Raw genomic sequence first — 18710 nt, 5'->3', positions numbered from 1 at the left:
GGGGACAATGTTATGTCCCCTAGATAGCATCTGGGAGGACACAGGATTATTTGGTTTCTGGGCTCTGATCTCAGAAACAGGGCTCCAACCTTGGAGCCCAGAAACCGCAATCCCCACCCCCACTCCCTCGTAACCAGCACGGTTCTGGCTGTGTCTCTGCACTTGGAAACAGAGTGGGGAGATGGGAAAAAGGCTTTCCCAGGGGCAGGGAGGGGAGGAGACCGGGGCATTGGCCACACGGTGTTTCCTACAGCCATCCCATCCTCCTTACCTCCCGCTGTTAGATGGGCAAAATTGCCAGACTAGCAGAAATGCAGGGCAGCTGGAGAGCAGAGGCAAAGATCACCTCCGCACTCCAGCTGCCCTGTATTGGATACTTGGCAGCCTTTGAATTCAAAGGCTGCTGACTATATTCCTAGGATTGTGCCCTTAATCTCTCATCAAGATACATGAGTGAATGGAGAAAAGCTGAGATGTAGGTCCCTGAAGTGCAGTTTCAGAGTGAGCATACTGTAAAATAAACATTAATCAACACCACACAATAGATTTTGTAGGTGCATGGGGCAGGTCTATGACAGACACCTGTTAAGGATGGAAGATGTGAACCAACAGATCATAAAGGGCCGCATTTCTGAAATTCAAAGCTGTGGAAATGTTGGTTTGCACAACTGTGAAGCTTAGCCTACAGAGCTCTCGTTGCAAGTGATAAATCTGGCAACCAAAACAGAGAAAGCTGTAAGATAACCATCTGTGACACTGAACACTTTCTCATTACTTTTACTTGTTGCAGATGTTAACACAAAATACTAATGCCTCAGGATAGGCAGCAGTCAACAAAGTTTGGCTTGTGACCACTGACCCCTCCCTTCCCCAAGTCCCATGGCATGTGCAGAGAGGAGGAGGGAGGAAGGGGTGTTAGCCCAGACAAGGAAGGGGTGCTTGCCCTTGAGTTGGTCTTCTGCAGAAAGAGCAAGCTGTGCCTTGCTGTTGCTGCCTCCTGCAAAACCTCAAAGGGAAGGGACAGAAACTAACCTTCCCTTACTCTACATGGCAGGGGGGCAAGGGGAGAAGGGAGAGGTGGCTTCCATCCTACAAACTGTGCTTTTGCATACAGTATCTGCAGTATGTTGCTACTGCTGACTCCTCCAAAAGCCCAACAGAAAGGGAGAGAAGCCATCTTTCCCTCTCTTCCCACCCTCTCAGCTTTCCATGAAGAAAAGAATGGGTTAATTCCCGTCCCGTTGGGATGTTGCAGGAGGTAGAAGCAGAAAGCTACTGCTGCTTTCCGTAAAAGTACAACTTGCAGGATGGAAGCCGCCTCTCCCTTCTTCCCCATCCTCCATGCAGGAAAGCAGAGATGGTTTTACCATGAGTTGAGTTTTTGCCAAAAAAAGTGCCAGCTGTGCTTTTTCTGCTACCTCCTGCAAGAAAAGAAAACGAATGGAAAGGAACTATCATGGAGGGCAGGGAAGAAAGGCAAGGTGGCTTTTTTCTTCCATTTAGTTTTTGCAAGATGGAGCAGTGAGGCTGGCACTTTCTGCACAACACCCAACTCGGAGCGAAACCATTTTTCCATCCCACCTTGTTCTTGGAGAAAGAAAAGAGAGGTGGCTTTTCCCCCTGCAAGTTGGACTTTTGGAGAAAGCTCAAGTGCAACATTTTCCTGCTGCCTCCTGCAAAAACTGAACAGAAAAGGAAAGACTACCCATTTTTTCCTCCACAGTGTAGTAAGGGGACACAGTAGTATCCATCAGGTATTGGTAGAAATCTGCAGTGAGGTGTTGCTGGAACTTAAAAAAAACACCCTATCTTGCAGGAAATACACCTGGGTGGAAAGAAGAGGCAATTTCCCACAAGCAAGGCTTTTGTTGGAAGCATGAGTGCTTACCAGATGGAGGAGCACACCCCTATAGCAAGGAGACAAGTACATTTATCGAATCCTGAATATAGGTTTCTTTGATAAAGAGTGGACAACTAGAGAAAGTTACAGAACCTCCCAAGGAAGGGGGGGCCAGGAATCCCAAGCATCTGCATTGAATGTGTGAATATTTACAGTATGTAGAGCAAATTCAAGCTACTAATTAAAGTAAAACAGAAGTCTTCAATTTTAAAGAAATGGCGCAGATGTCCAAATAAACATTAAAACCTTAAGAAACAACAAGAATCTTGATACATCTTATAGACTAACAAATATGTCAGCAGAAATGTATCTTGGCCAAAGCCCACTTCAACAGATGTATGGAATGTTTACCTGGCAAAAGAACTGGCTCCAATTTCTTAAGCCTGGGCTCTGGCATTATCTTGTCCTCAGCCTGAAACACATTAACAGAGAAAATGTATGTAGTAATACTTAAAATAATCTGCATCTTTTGTGTAGACACAGCCTAAAACTTATATTTTTTTTAACTAAGAGCACTTACCCACAATTAAGAATATATACACCCATGCCCCAAGATTACTGAACTCTGATCTTCTAATGAGCTCTCTTATCAACTTGGCTTCACACTTTTCACTGTCAAATACCCATGTTCCACCTTCCACTATGGATGCACAGCCAATCCCAGCTCCACAACCCATTTATCTCTATCATAGGCAAGGCTGAGTGCAGACATTTGTTCTGTACACATTACATTTTTATGCGAACTCCTAAATGCTCAATATATGGAACTGCCCCTAGTCCTCAATTTTAGGCAGTTATGGGATAGTCTTAGCTCTCTGTGGCAAATACATTGTATGGGTTTATGCTTTCAACAAGGCTGCTTTTTTTGGCAGTATTTTAACTGGCTGTTAAGAGAGTGGATTAAGAAACTTATAGTGCAATCCTATGGGTTGCTGGGTACTCATAAGCCCCTGAACTTGGAGGCTTACAAGTATCCTATGCAGAGCGGCCTCATGCCTCCTGCTCTGCATTTAACCTAGACTGGTGATTTTGCCCATCTAGCAGAGGCTTCGGGGAGGGGGAAGGAAGGAGGCTGGGGCGGCTATAGGAAAAGGCGTAAGTCAGCTACCCTGGACTACTTCTCTCCCCACTCCCATGAATGCCCCCTCCCCCCCCCCATCTCCACACTCCTCTCCACAGAGGTAGCTGCCAGCTACAAGGGGGCAGGGGTGAGGAGCGCAGTCTCCTGACTATGAGGTCGGAGCCTGTCGTATGCAGGGGGCATAGGATTGCTCTCCCCATATAGTCTTATCAACTTGGCACTGCAAGGTAGGAAATACATGCTGCCAATCATTATCATTTCACAATCATATTGATAAGAGGGTTGATTTTGCTATTCAGGGAATTAGATCTGGGAGTGCTCTGGGTAAGGCTTTCTCAGTGGTGGCACTGCAACTGTGGAAAATCTTCCCAAGCAAACCCACCAAGCCACCTCGCTGCTCAGCATGAGGAAGATCATGAAAACTGTGGGTTTTTACTTTTCGTTTCTCAGGTACTTTAAGAGGGTGTCCTTTGGAACAACTTTGCTTTTGTTTGGTGTGTGTTATTTTAAGTCTAATGTTCTAATTACAACCCAGTTCGCACATAACAACAACCCATGGCTTGTTGTGGGGCCTTCCGTCTGCTCACTGCTTCCATTTTGCATCCAGTTTAGCAAAGAACCCAGGAACGCCCCACTCTGTTCCTGGGTTGTTAGTTAAACTATGCAAAGTGGAAGTGGGTGGGAGGCAGCGTGCTCACTCACAGCCCCAAATAACCATGGGTTAATTAACCTATGGTTGGTTGTTATGTGTGAACTAAGTCATTGTCTTTAAATTATCTTTCACAATTCATGCTTATAGCCTTGTCTATTACTTTTTACAAAGGTGACTAATGTTAAAATGGATAAACTCTCTTTAAAGTATTCACCTTCAGTAACTGAATACAAATCTGTCAATACAATTTAAATATTGCATGGCCAGAAATAATAATGTTAACTGCTATTTTATTTATATTAGCATCTTGAAAACATGCTAGAGACAAAGAGAAGAGGCTGAAAGAAGTGTTCTTCCACATCAGGAAGCAAGGCATAGAAAAAAAGGCAAAATAATAATAATGATTATTTTGGTTGAGGGACGGGTAATTGCCAAGACGCCCAACCCTTCCTTGTGGCCTCTTGGGAGGATCCTACAGCCTATAGTCCACATATTCTCCACCAGAAGCTCTGCCACAGTAACACTGTGTCATCATAGGGTGCAAAATTAGGTACAAATTCCCACAAGACCTGTCACCTCCCCAGAAGTTGGGGAACTGATGGCAATATGGAACCTTCACATTCAGAGCCAGCGTGCCACTAAATGCCAGGTCCTGGGGAAGAACAGCAAGGGGGCTATTGTCTTCAAGAGCCATTTGTGGGATTCCCCGAGGCATCTGGTTGGCCACTGCGGGAAACAGGATGCTGGACTAGACAGAGCTTGATCCACCAGGGATCTTCTTATGCAATGCAGCCAGGTGGGACTCACTGCCAGGTCCCCTCTCTATGTGGTAGGAACACGACAGGCAACATCCCCTCCCTGCTGAAGACTTCGCTCATTCCTCATTTAGTCTAAAGGGTGGGAACCACAGCTTTAAACCAAAAAAAGTTAGTAAACAAGTTTTGACAGGAAACTGTGTCAGCTTTTCCTTTTTCGTTCATTTTCTGGTTGTGCCCATGCATGTTAGTATGAAATGGTACTCACCTTTTTAAAACTAGCAGTCCCCACCTCAAAATTTTAGATTTAATTACTCACACAGCAAAACTCACCAATTTACCCTTTGTCACTATTGAGAAAAAAATAATTTCTGCCATCCCTTTAGTTTTAATAACAAATACCTTTTTTGTTTGCTTTTAGAAGCCAATTTTAGGTTTAATGGCAACATTGTTTTGAATGCAGAAAATTTATCTCTGTTAAAATGATCCTGTGCTTGAACACTAGTTATATCACAATCAATAGTACCAAAAATAGTCTCAGACATCTGATATATGTCTATTCTAGAAAAACCCCAATTGTAGCATTTTAATCCTTCAAACAGGTTTTTTTTAAAAAAAACACTGGCTGACTCATTATTTGTTTGGACTGAAGCTTTTACCAGTTTATTCCAACAGAGGTGGGATATTTAAAAAGAAATCAGAAATCACACACACACTCAATAAGCAATATTCAAATATTTGGAGCTGTTAATATGTCACAAAATAACTGAAAATAAATTCGCTTGCTCCAAGGATTATATTTTTCTGAACTTATATACTGTATCTATCAGCTCCATATGTGCAGTTTTTTTCTCTAGCTTCTAAATGCTGGAATGTAGAACTGTGCACCTGCTGAATTTCTACCAGTCACACAGGCATTCTGTGCTTTTAACAGCTATCAGGAAAAGGTAGTAACCGTAAGTAACACCTAAACACTCATTAACCATTTCTTCAAATTATTAACCAGACATTTATAAGTCCTAGAAATTGAGTTGTTGTGTGGGGAGCCAACCAGAGATATAACTTGTCGTAACAATCATTTACAAGTGTTGTGAAGTATATGAGAATGCCACATCTTTAAACCAGCTGCCAAAGTATGGCCAGGGGATGTATGTGAGGTGTCACCAGAGGTGATCGGTTCACGTGGTTGGGGGATGGGCCCTTCGCATCCCAAGATCCCAAATGTGTGACAGTGTCAGCAACCGTGGAGGCAAAACCCACTATACTTCAGTCAATTCCAGATGAACGTATACAGGAATAGAAGTAGGGAGGAATGCATACTTGCAAAGTGCAAAAAGAAGTCATTTAACGATTTTTTCCATCCTGCGGCATCCCTTACTGTAATGAGACTAGCAATCCAAGAGAGTCCCCACCTCATTTCACTAACCACAAGGGAAAGTTGGAGCCTTAAAAAAGAAAACTAGTCACAAGGGAGTTTCAAGAAATGTGCCACTTTCAAGGCGATATCCTAGAGCTGACAAATCATTTCTTCTTCTTTTGGATTAGGCATGCTTTTGGCACTGTGGTGCTTGGGTCAAACGCAACATGTCTACCAAACTCAACAGGAATGGCTTCTGGGGAAACCTGCACAAGGAACCAATCCGGAATTCTAATGAGCGCATTACGCATGTCTACTCAGAAGTAAGCCCAGGACTTACTCCCAGTTAGGTTTGAAAAGCAGCTTTCCCCAACCTGGCATCCCCCAGATGTGTCGGGATGCAACTCCCATCATTCCCACGCCAGCCGGGAAAGATGGGGCTTGCATTCCAACACATCTGGAGGGCACCAGGTTGGGGGAGGCTGCCTTGGGCATAAGTGACTTGTAGCTGTGATTTCGTAAACCGCTGTGAACCACACAAGAGATCTTTGGTTATTGGGCGGTGCGGAAATTAAATTAGTAAGCATCATGAAAATAAGCAGGCAGGCATGCAGAGGGTCGACTTGCGAGGCTGCAAAGCCGCGCGCGGCGGGTCAGCGCGACGCTTGCTTAAGGCGCAAGCCAGCCCCACAGGGTGCGTGCCCAGCGGCGCAGGCTGGCCCCTGCGCACCTCGCCTCGGAGGGCGAGCCGGGGCGAGCCGCAAGGCTGCCGTCCGCTCGGGCGTCGGCCCCACAGGACGCCTTTGGAGGGGTCGGGGGAAAGAGGCGGGCTCCGGAGCAAGCAAGCGTGCGCCTACCGCGGATCTCTGCCCGGCTCCTCAGGAGAAAGGACACGGGGTAAACCGGGGCTTACTCGCGAGCAAGCCCTGCGTGCCCGAGGATGGTAGCCCCGCCGTACTCATCTCCCCTCCCCTCCCCTCCCCTCCCCTCCCGCCAGAGGGGCTTCCTCGCGAGTAAGTCCAAAGTCACGACCCCCCTCCTCCTCCTCCTCCTCCTCCTCCTCCTCCTCCTCCTCCCCCCCCCTCGCTTTACCTGAGGCAAAAGGTAGGACTTGAAGGTGGCCTTGGGGGGCTTGAGGGAAAACATGACGCTGGCGGCGGAGGCGACTCCCGAGCGCGGCAGGCCGCCTCTCCCTCGCAGCTCGGGCCCCGGGCTTGCGGCCCCACCTCACGGGAGGGCGCCGGGGTCGGCCTCGCCCCGCCCCCGCCGTCACGCGCTCCCTCGCCTCGCCCCGCCCCGCCGGGCTCCCGCCGCTCTGAGGCGCGACGCCGCGCCTCGCCGACTGGAAGCGCCTCGGGCGGCCGAGGCCCCGCCCCTCGGGATGGGGGGGTGGCCTCCGCAAGGGCGGACCAATGGGGAGCGCGGCCGCCCGCTCCGCTCCTGCGTCACCAGCCGAAGGGAGGGGGAAGAGGATGCGGCCGCCGCCGCCCGTTTCCTAGCAACCGCGGCTAAGGTCTGCGCGGCCGGGTTGTGGGAGGGGAGCGGGAGGGAGGCGGCCCCGTACGGCGGAGCGGAGGGGACAAAAGTGTAGAGCGGTAGGATTTCCTCCCCCCCCCATTCTTCAAGTCTGTCCTAGGCCTCAGGCGCTCCTCCGAGCCTTGTCAAGGGGACCCGCAAAGGGTTCTGGGAAGGGGCGGGCGGCTGGGCTGGTTGTCATTTTCCGAGCACAAGCCTTTGTTCAAGGAGGTAGCGGAGAATGCTTGACAGCAACTAAGGCCGATGTTCTGTGCCGGGGTGAGAAGCTTGTGGCCCTCCAGATGTTTTGGCCTACAACTCCCATCAGTCCTCACCGTTGGCTATGCTCGCTAGGGCTGATGGGAGTTGTAGGCCAAACCATCTGGAGACAATAAATGACGCGTTGTAGTAAGACAGCTGTGTTTAGTCAGGGCGCTAGTGTCAGCAAGCAACAAATACGCTTCAGTCATTAAGAAGGATGTAAGTGAGACAAAACTGTTTCTTGAATATTCTTTGCGTATATTCCTTTTATTGTCTTTTATTGTAAATACTGTAAATATAACTTGATTTGCAATGGAGAGTACTCTCTTCTGTCTTGTCTTATCTGGTGTTTTGACGTATTGTATGTTTCGTTCTTTGACTTGTACGTGTTTCTGTTTTACTTGTAATAAATAATATTTATTTATTTGTTTGTTTGTTTGTTTATATTTGAATCCTACTTTTCAGACAAACAAGGTCTCCCAGAGTGGCTCACATCAATTAAGAAAGAGAGACCGAGACACAGGTCCTACCACTATTGCTTGTATTGAGGTGCTGCAACTGTCTGAGCAAAGAGGGCTTTTAAAAACCAAAAACATACCATGACACTCAACAAGGGAAGACAGTTTCGGTCAGGGGATGAGTGAATTCCAGCTGCTCAGAGCCACACCATTGCCTCAAAGGATTTTGGTGGGAGCTGCTGCCAGTGCCTGGTATGACAACAGGGAAGAACAAGGGCAAGAAATGCTACTTAAATAACCTTGCTTCCATGTGGATATCATGTAATTTACATTCCTGTAGTGAGTTTTAGTGTGATTCTATATTAAGAATCTCTTGTAAGCCACTTTGAGAGCTTCTGGAGAGCAATTAAGTAGGATATAAATATTTCAGATAAATAAATATGTAAATCAGCAAGTCAGAGCTTCTTCAGTTTAAAAGATTTAGCATTGCATCTGGAAGATCTTCTAGCTTCCCTTTGTCAGATAGCAATGAATCTCATACCTTCAGTAGTATGGGAGTCAGTGCAATATCAGGACTCTTGTTAATCAGCATGAACAGCATTACCCTCTAGAATCCAAGGTTGTAATTCATGCCTATGTTAAGAGATCTGAAAGCAACAAAACACTCCGCTATGTTAACGGTCAACTGGAGTTGCTTGTAAAAAATTCTCATTGGATTAAACCAAATGTAGGCCTCCTTCATCAAAGCTATGGTTTTCCCAGTAGTAACGTATGGCTGTGAGAGCTGGACTATAAGGAAGGCTGAGCGCCGAAGAATCGATGCTTTCGAACTGTGGTGCTGGAGAAGACTCTTACGAGTCCCCTGGACTGCAAGGAGATCAAATCAGTCAGTCCTAAAGGAAATCAACCCTGAGTGCTCATTGGAAGGACAGATAGTGAAGCTGAAGCTCAAATATTTTGGCCACCTAATGTGAAGAGAAAACTCCCTGGAAAAGACCCTGATGCTGGGAAAGACTGAAGGCAAAAGGAGAAGGGGACGGCAGAGGATGAGATGGCTAGATAGCATCACCGATGCAATGAATATGAACTTGAGCACGCTCCAGGAGAGAGTGCAGGACAGGAAGGCCTGGCGTGCTATGGTCCATGGGGTCACGAAGAGTCGGACACGACTGAACGACAACAACAGGCCTCCTTCATTCCCTCCCCCCGGCCAAACCCACACTTCGATTTCATCCTGTGTTTTCTCATTAGAGTTTTTGTTTGACAGTTTTAAAGACATGGCAGTAAATAATGATCTCTTTTCCAGTATTTCTACACTCCACCCTTTCAAGCTTCCTTTCGATTTTAGGAAAGAAAACACTACAAAAAACAGTGACATTCATTCCACAGTCAAAGGCCTTTCTGGATAAGCAAGGGAAAAAAGAATCACATTTTTTTTAGAGCAGTGCTTTTCTAAGTGGAGAAGAGAGCATGGCCACATAGTGGGGAGTGGAAAATACCTGAGGGGCAAGTGTGTGGAAAGTGTGCAGGGGGAGGGGAGACCTTTTCTTTCTCACAGCAGAGGTTTAGTGTTGCAGCCACCCAAACTGCACTACCAGTCAAAGAAGCTGCAGAGACGCAGCTTTTCCTGCACCTCTTGCCTAGCTGCTTTTAGCTTCATCTAGCTGCTATTAGGAGGCAGGCTGTACACACGGGAATAGGATTGCCAGATTCAGACCCGGAGAAAAATATATATTTACATTCTCCTGATTTTAAACACTGCTCCTCCTCCTTCTTTGATCATGGACCCCCCCCCCACCTCTACAAAAGCAGCTTTTCTGACTTATATGTGGGTAATGCTAGACCTTGAGAAGATTGGCCCTTGCTTTCCCCAATCCAGTAATCTGAAACACTTTGAACCCAACCATCCTAACTCATAGTTCCTCCACTTATTAATGAGCTTGTCAACTGTTCTACTCTCTTTCTACGTCTAGTTAAAGAAACAAAGCAATACGCTATTTTTCATGACAGATTTTTAAAAAATAGTGAGTTTGTTAGTGTGCCTTCCCATTTTTTGGCACAATCCTTCCTTAATGTATCTTTCGTTGTTGTTTTTTAAATAGTCACACAAACAAGTCGAGCAGTACAAAGATAAGAAAAGGTATCATGTAAGAGAGTTCCATGTTTTCATGGATTAACTCATTTGATGAAAGGTAATCACTGAAATTCTAGAAAGAAACGGTTGAAAATGAAGGCTGAATCAATGCACCACTTCATAATGATGTCACAAGAAGCATGCAGTATACCGTAGTGTATGCGGTGCAGTGAGTACTGTTCTGTGGGTGGGATTGTATCACCCCTGAGTTTGCTGAGGAACATGTGAGTTTTTTGCTGATGGGGTGTAGGCAAACAGTGCAAGGCATCTGCATATTAAATATTATAACTAGGCATACAAAACCAAGTGACTAGGTAATTGCATAAAACTGTTGTACAGAAGTAAACTTGTACAGGCAGTGCTATCAGATTGCATTCCAAGTTGTTTTAGTCAAATCTTAAATTCTGAGAAGTCGACAAAAAAGAAGTCTCAAGCAAAGCCCTTTCTTCAAAATATCACTGACAGCCCTGAATACCTTGATCTGCCTTGGTTCCCCTTCTTGCCTGTTTGGTTTTTATGCAGGACCAAAGCAGGACATATTGGGGTAGGGAGGGCTTGCACACTGACTTCTGTGTCCCTACATAAGATTTTTTTTTAATGAGTTTTGGGCCTCAAGGTGCCAGGAGTAGGGAGACACAGAAACCTGCTCCCTGACTCCAATCCACAGAAATAGTAGATTTCACACCAGCCACCTCTCAGGATCCAGCTCTTAGACTTTTAATTATACTGGACATAATAGGAACACACTTCCAGTGTAAAAGTTAGGTAGCAAGGTTACTAAGTTTGGGGATTTTTACCCCTTTAAAAAAACTGGGAAGAAAACAAGTGTCATTTTATCCCAGCACCTCTATATTGTATATGAACCTATAATGAAAACAGGAGTGGCATTCCTTTCACAAACTATTGTCTGTGAATCCCGGGAGTTAGGCATAACCCTTTGACCAGTGCTCTGTGAAAAATTAACTTTTTCATTCCAGTTAGCTGAAATATTTCCTTAAGTAACATATTTGCTTGGTTGTTTTAAAAGACCCGGGGTGGGGGGAGCAGCAGTTGTGGAATGGACAGGAAGAAAATCTCTAACTCAGAATAGAAGGCTAGTAACAAAATTAAAGGATTTTTGGTAAGCATTAGCCATAATGCTAAAGGATTAACCTTTGACTAATTAAAGGAGCCATATTATACTGATGATCCACCAGCTGAGGGACTATGGGCCCACTATGCCAGTGGAATGCCAGATAGGCAGCCGCCATGACAGATATGCTGGTGGAACGTGACAGATATGCCAGCAGAATGGCTGGAATTGTGTGGAAGGCACAGGGGAGAGGAAACGTCCACCAAGTCTTATACCCTTTCAATCTACAGCCACACCACTATTGACAGTACAGCTTCACACCTGCCCCAGAGCTGGCGCAAAAAAGTCCCTTGGAAATGGGAGGGGGAATTTTACAGTAGCAGCTCCTACATCGACAACCACCACAGCCATGCAGCCAGGACAGAGCATAGGCTATGGTGCAACTCAGCACCCAATCACAGCCAGTGGTGTGGTGGTAAATGGTGATGTGCTCATCACGGCAGTCCCATTAGCCACGCCCCCCAGGAGAGGCTAAAAATGCAGGCAGCTGCATTGATCCATATCAAACCCGTTCTAGCAGTTCACATCTCCACCAAGAGCAGGTCTTTTTAAAGCTAATGGGTCTAAACTGCCCCCTCAAAAATACTTTGCCTTGCAACAGGGATAGTTCAGAACTATGTATTGTTGCTGGGAAAATTAATTTCCCTTCAGTTACCGTGAGGGCTGCAGCTAAATTCAGAGTAACAGGGAAGCCTGAGGGGGATAGATAAAGTTGATGTTTTTGTTTGTTTTTTTAAAAAGGGTTTACAAATATTTAAATAGGATTTTTAAATTTTAGATTATATTTTATTTTTTTAATGAAAATGTAAAAGGCTTGTCTTAATAACTAGGTTAATCAATACTCAGTAATCTTGATGCAAGCTTATTAGAACTACAGTTAATCTGTAAACTGAATCAATGCTTCTACCAGATACATTTCTATGTAAATGGAAAAACCAATTTGATAATGTCTCGGATATAAATATTTGCAATCTACCTACCAAACATAGGCATTTCATTTTCACCTCATGAAGGTAAACTGCTCTAGTCTGCCCAGTCACTGTCAGAGATCTTACTTTGACCTAACAGTCACGGGGATTTCATTTTCGTTTGCTCCTTGGTTGTTGTGAGGATGGGGCTAGGCCAAGGCAGAGTGAAGGAGAAAGGAGCCACTCTGGAAAAAGAAGACATAATTATCCAGTGTGCCTCTATTCCCATGCATAACCTCATGGTCTGTCATGGCTGCTGTCATGGCTGCTGATCATAAGACCCTCCCCATATGGGAATATTTTAAAGACATTCCCTCTATAGGTAAAAAAAGAATCAATCATACAAAATGTATACAGTGTGAGTAAGAGATAGAAGTCCTGGTTATAAGAATGAAACAACCATGTAATTAACATTCTATTTAGTTAAAAATTAGCATGGTTGAGTGATCAGATCTCCACCATCTTTTAGGAAATATATGAAGAAATATCAACGGAAAACTGGTTTTAAATCAATGAATTAAATCAGTCTGATTTAAACCAATGATTTAAATCATTCTTTTTCCTTGCAGATTTAAATCATGACAAATCACTGATTTAAATTGATTTGATTTAAATCAATCCACCCTGGGAGGAAAGGTGGACAGTAGCAGGGCAACATGAGAACATGGCGGCAGTGGCAGCAGTGGGATTAATATCTCTCCTGCAGCCCTCCCTGCTCACCTACCCCAAATGTCAGATCTTCTGAAATCAAAATCTGTCCACCTTAAAGCAGCCTGAAATAGTGTGGAGATGGAGGTGGCTTTGCACCACAGGAGAAGGGCTGGTGTGGTGACCTGCGGCATGCAGGAGTTACATCAATTACATTTGTAGAAATAAGGATTGTGCATTTTCGATGTATGAAAAATGGAAAATAATGCTTCCAAATTCAGGTTTATGGGGCATGGGCAATCTGGCTGCTCCAGTATGCAATGCAGTGCATGTCGACTTTTGCCACATAGTTACATGTTTGGACAAGCCAGAGGTAATGTGTGCAAGATGCAGGAGGGAGAAAAACAAACACCTACACTCAATTTAAATTTATCCTGGGCTCCAGCATTTCTGTGGGAAACTCTGGCAGCCAGCTTGTGCTAATGCAGGAGCATTCTAATGCAGCAGCCACACTGTCCCTTTGCTCCCCAGAGGGACTTATAACCCACTTCTGCTTCTGTTTATAAAGACAAGTTTCACTTCCCCATTGGCCTCCGTTGTAAGCCCTGTGCGCAAAAGTCCCTGAAGCAATTCTTGGGTGAAATATTCCCCCTTACAGGTGCCACCTATCCTGGTATGCCCTAGTATGGTATGCACTGTAACCCAAAGATGCCACAGCACCACATTTAGAGTGCCCTAAAACAGAAATCCTTTACCAAAAATATAATTTCCATCAACACTTCTTCCAGAAGGCAGCACCACCCAAGTGACACCAGAAGCTTAAGGCAATTAGCTGTGTTTGACATGATTTGATCAGGAACTTGCAAGAGGAAAAAAGGCGGGGTATAAATGCAATAAATAAAAAATAAGTAAAAAAACTGCGGAAGCCTACAGGGTACGTGAGCAAAGTATATTTTTTTTTAGAAAGATGCAAATATTCTGGACTATGCCAAACAGACAATGCAAGACTGTGAAGGCCAATGCATGTATTACCCTGTTGGCCCACCTTAAGCAGAAGGTGGTGCTTTTAGAAGGGCAACCAAGATCAGACAAAGGGCAGTTAAAGAGGGTTCTTAACCCTTTCCCCATCTGCCATTTCCCTGTTTCAAATCTATCCTCCATGGCTTTTCCCCTCACAGAGTTCTTAGTGTACATCTGCAAGGGCAAAAACACTGGAGAAAAGTTGTTGAGGAGGGTGCCATTTGCAGCAGGGAAGTAGCCAATGGGATAAGGCTTAAGCATCTCCTCCCTCTGCCACTTCTCTAATCTTGATTGCCCCTCCAGAAATAGCTTTTCCATTTAAGGGAGTCCATCAAGATAATGTTGAAATTGTTGTTGTTGTTCAGTCGTGTCCGACTCTTCGTGACCCCATGGACCATAGCACGCCAGGCCTTCCTGTCCTGCACTCTCTCCTGGAGCATGCTCAAGTTCATATTCATTGCATCGGTGATGCTATCTAGCCATCTCATCCTCTGCCGTCCCCTTCTCCTTTTGCCTTCAGTCTTTCCCAGCATCAGGGTCTTTTCCAGAGAGTTTTCTCTTCGCATTAGGTGGCCAAAATATTTGAGCTTCAGCTTCAGTATCTGTCCTTCCAATGAGCACTCAGGGTTGATTTCCTTTAGGATTGACTGATCTGACCTCCTTGCAGTTCAGGGAACTCGTAAGAGTCTTCTCCAGCACCACAGTTCGAAAGCATCAATTCTTCGGCACTCAGCCTTCCCTATAGTCCAGCTCTCACAGCCATACATTACTACTGGGAAAACCATAGCTTTGATTTGACGGACCTTTGTCGGCATGGTGATGTCTCTGCTTCTTACTATGCTGTCTAGGTTTGCCATAGCTTTCCTCCCAAGGAGCAAGCTTCTTTTAATTTCATGGCTACAGTCACCGTCTGCAGTGATCTTGGAGCCCAAGAAAGTAAAATCTGTCACTGCTTCCATTTCTTCCCCTTCTATATGCCAGGAAGTGATAGGGCCAGATGCCATGATCTTAGTTTTCTTAATGTTGAGTTTCAAACCAGCTTTTGCACTCTCCTCTTTCACCCTCAACAAGAGGCTCTTTAGATCTTCTTCGCTTTCTGCCATTAGGGTGGTATCATCTGCATATCGGAGGTTGTTGATAATTCTCCCAGCAATCTTAATTCCGACCTCTGATTCATCCAACCCGGCATTTCTCATGATGTACTCTGCATATAAGTTAAATAAGCAGGGTGACAATATGCAGCCTTGTCGTACTCCTTTCCCAATTTTGAACCACTCAGTTGTTCCATGTCTGGTTCTTACTGTTGCTTCTTGACCCTCGTACAGGTTTCTCAGGAGACAGGTAAGGTGGTCTGGTACTCCCATCACTTTAAGAATTTGCCACAGTTTGTTGTGATCCACACAATCAAAGGCTTTAGCGTAGTCAATGAAGCAGAAATAGACATTTTTCTGGAATTCTCTTGCTTTCTCCATGATGCAGCGAATGTTGGCGATTTGATCTCTAGTTCCTCTGCCTCTTCGAAACCCAGCTTGTACTTCCGGTAGTTCTCGGTTCGCATACTGCTGAAGCCTAGCTTGTAGGATTTTGAGCATCACCTTGCTGGCATGTGAAATGAGCACAATTGTGCGGTAGTTTGAACACTCTTTGGCATTGCTCTTCTTTGGAATTGGAATGTAAACTGACCTTTTCCAGTCTTGCGGCCATTGTTGAGCGTTCCAAATTTGTTGGCATACTAAATGCAGCACTTTAACAGCATCATCTCTTAGGATTTTAAATAGCTCAGCTGGAAGACTGTCATCTCCGCTAGCTTTCTTGTTACTAATGCTTCCTAAGGCCCACTTGACTTCACTCTCGAGGATGTCCGGCTCAAGTTCAGTGACCACACTATCATGGCTATCAGGGACATTCAGATCTTTCCTATATAGTTCTTCTGTGTATTCTTTCCACCTCTTCTTAATCTCATCTGCTTCTGTTAGGTCCCTGCCTTCTTTGTCTTTTATCATGCCCGTCTTTGCACAAAACGTTTCCTTGAGATCTCCGATTTTCTTGAAGAGATCTCTAGTCTTTCCCATTCTGTTGTTTTCCTCGATTTCTTTGCATTGTTCATTTAAGAAGGCCTTCTTGTCTCTCCTTGCTATTCACTGGAACTCTGCATTCAGTTGGATATATCTTCCCCTTTCTCCCTCGCTTTTCGCTTCCCTTCTTTCCTCAGCTACTTGTAAAGCCTCATCAGACAGCCACTTGGCTTTCTTGCATTTCTTTTTCTTTGGGATGGATTGAGTTGTTGCCTCCTGAACAAAGTTACGGACCTCCGTCCATAGTTCCTCAGGCACTCTGTCTATCAGGTCTAATCCCTGAAATCTATTCCTCACCTCCACTGTATATTCATCAGGGATATGATTTAGGTCATACCTGAATGGTTTAGTGGTTTTCCCTACGTTCTTCAATTTCAGCCGAAATTTTGCAACAAGAAGCTCATGATCTGAGCCACAGTCAGCTCCAGGTCTTGTTTTTACTGACTGTATGGAGCTTCTCCATCTTTGGCTGCAAAGGACATAATCAATCTGATTTCGATATTGACCATCTGGTGATGTCCATGTGTAGAGTCGTCTCTTGTGCTGTTGGAAAAGAGTGTTTGCTATGATCAGCGTGTTCTCTCGGCAAAACTCTATTAGCTTTTGTCCTGCTTCATTTTGTACACCAAGGCCATGCCTGCCTGTTATCCCAGTGATTTCTTGACTTCCTACTTTAGCATTCCAATCCCCTATGATGAAGAGGACATCTTTTTTTGGTGTTAGTTCTAGAAGGTGTTGTAGGTCTTCATAGCATCGATCAACCTCAGCTTCTTCGGCATCAGTGGTTGGGGCATAGACTTGAATTACTGTGATGTTGAATGGTTTGCCTTGGATTCGTACTGAGATCATTCTATCATTTTTGAGATTGTACCCCAGTACTGCTTTTCCCACCCTTTTGTTGACTATGAGTGCTACTCCATTTCTTCTAAGGGATTCTTGCCCACAATAGTAGATATGATGGTCACCTGAATTACATTCGCCCATGCCTGTCCATTTTAGTTCACTGATTCCCAAGATGTCGATGTTCAATCTTGCCATCCCATGTTTGACCACCTCCAGCTTACCTTGATTCATTGACCTTACATTCCAGGTTCCTAAACAATATTGTTCTTTACAGCATCGGATTTTCTTTTCACCACCAGACACATCCACAGCTGAGTGTCCTTTCGGCTTTGGCCCAGCCGTTTCATTCTTTCTGGCGCTACTTGGAAATACCCTCTGCTCTTCCCCAGTAGTATATTGGACACCTCCCGACCTGAGGGTCTCATCTTCCGGCGTCTTATCTTTTAGCCTTGTGATACGTTCCATGGGGTTTTCTTGGCAAGAATACTGGAGTGGGTTGCCATTTCCTTCTCCAGTGGACCATATTTTGTCAGAACTCTCTGCCATGACCTGTCCGTCTTGGGTGGCCCTGCACGGCATAGCTTATGGCTTCACGGAGTTACGCAAGCCCCTTTGCCACAACAAGGCAGTGACCCATAAAGGGGATCCATAAATGTTGAACATATCTGGGTGTAATGTCCAGTTGTGCCCTAAGACTTAACAAAAGATTCCCATTCCCATTCTTAATCACCTTCTGCTTGGGTTTCACCAAAAAACACCACTGTGTTAATATTTGAGGTGGGCAAGTCACCACAAGGGAAAGCATCCCCCCTAAAATTTGTTGTATTTAAAAATTACAACAAATCTTGAAAGATACTCGTTTTCAAGCACACACAAACCATAGGCTGCACTGGTCCACTTGAAACACAAACAAACCCAAAGCCACAGTGGGGTAATACCTTTATTAGGACCAAGTAAAATGTCACAAAGTTTTGAGCAAACGTTCAAGTTCTAGTTTTTAGTTTTCAAGCATTTTATCCAATCGTGTGGCTGCACTTCCGTAACACCATGTTACCATGTGAAAAAAGTTACCTTAGGGTAACATTTCCACCTCAAAAATGGTTGTGTGAATAAACCAGCATGAGAAAAAGTTAGGTTATTTTCAAGGTGGAGGCTTTTGTGAGTGTCAGGCACACTTAATGTATGCCTGGTAACCACATTCCACATCCCTGTACTGATTGCCACCAGTCCAAAACTGGCTGGCAAGATCAGAAATGATGGTGCTAAAATAGGACGTATTTTACGCATGAGCTGGTATGTCTTCTGTGGGGCATGTCTTGCCCCCCACCCCCAACTTCCTACTTGGTGCCATCATTCCCAGGGGAAGCTAGGATTCGGCATCTTCAGTATTAGATGTGGGGATATGACTCACTGAATACCTCTTCCAGGTCCTGGGAGAGCCATTGTTGCCACATACAGAATATATTTTGCAGGAGGAAAAACTGCTGATTACGGCATTGTTATGTGTGCTACAAAGTGGCCTCTGAATAATCTCATTCTGCAGCATTTACCTGCAACCTGTGAAGTGTGTTGTCGCTTGTTAACCAATAAGTGAGGCCCTCCGTTTTAGCAAGTGGAGCTCTATGGGGTCAGGAGGATCCAGCCTCCAGCCCACCAAATGACATTTCATTCAAAGTTAGTCCCCCCTAATGAATCAAGGGGAAAATAAATTGTCATTGCACGTGGTTCAAGTTTTTGTTTTGGACTAAAACCCTGTACCATATTTATAGTAAGGATTAAACTAAAAACCCTGTTGGCATAGAAATTTGGTGCCCTAATGACTCAAAGAATCCATGTGACATTTCGGGCTGTGCCCTTCTGTAGTATCCACTTTTAGAGAGCATGTCTTCCCTTCTCCTCAAGCAGGAATTG

The 18710-nt window shown here is 44.9% G+C and overlaps 1 protein-coding gene across 1 annotated transcript in view; it reads right to left on the bottom strand.

Moving 5' to 3' along the window:
- MTMR10 (myotubularin related protein 10) overlaps positions 1 to 7028 on the bottom strand; it is a 53843-nt gene extending 46815 nt beyond the window's left edge. The window contains exons 1-2 of the mRNA XM_084816716.1: positions 6838 to 7028; positions 2252 to 2312 (exon numbers count right to left, since the gene is read on the bottom strand). Of these exons, the coding sequence (XP_084672842.1) occupies positions 2252 to 2312; positions 6838 to 6891 (115 nt within the window). The 5' untranslated portion in view covers positions 6892 to 7028. The remainder of the gene's footprint in view (positions 1 to 2251; positions 2313 to 6837) is intronic.
- Between the last annotated feature and the right edge of the window lie 11682 nt (positions 7029 to 18710).

This window comes from Heloderma suspectum, chromosome 11 (genome assembly GCF_057233095.1).
Source record: "Heloderma suspectum isolate Gila_16-S chromosome 11, 16-S_ref, whole genome shotgun sequence".
NCBI lineage: Eukaryota > Metazoa > Chordata > Lepidosauria > Squamata > Helodermatidae > Heloderma > Heloderma suspectum.
The sequence above is the reverse complement of the archived record's forward strand: the minus strand, read 5'-3'. Positions and strand labels throughout refer to the sequence as shown.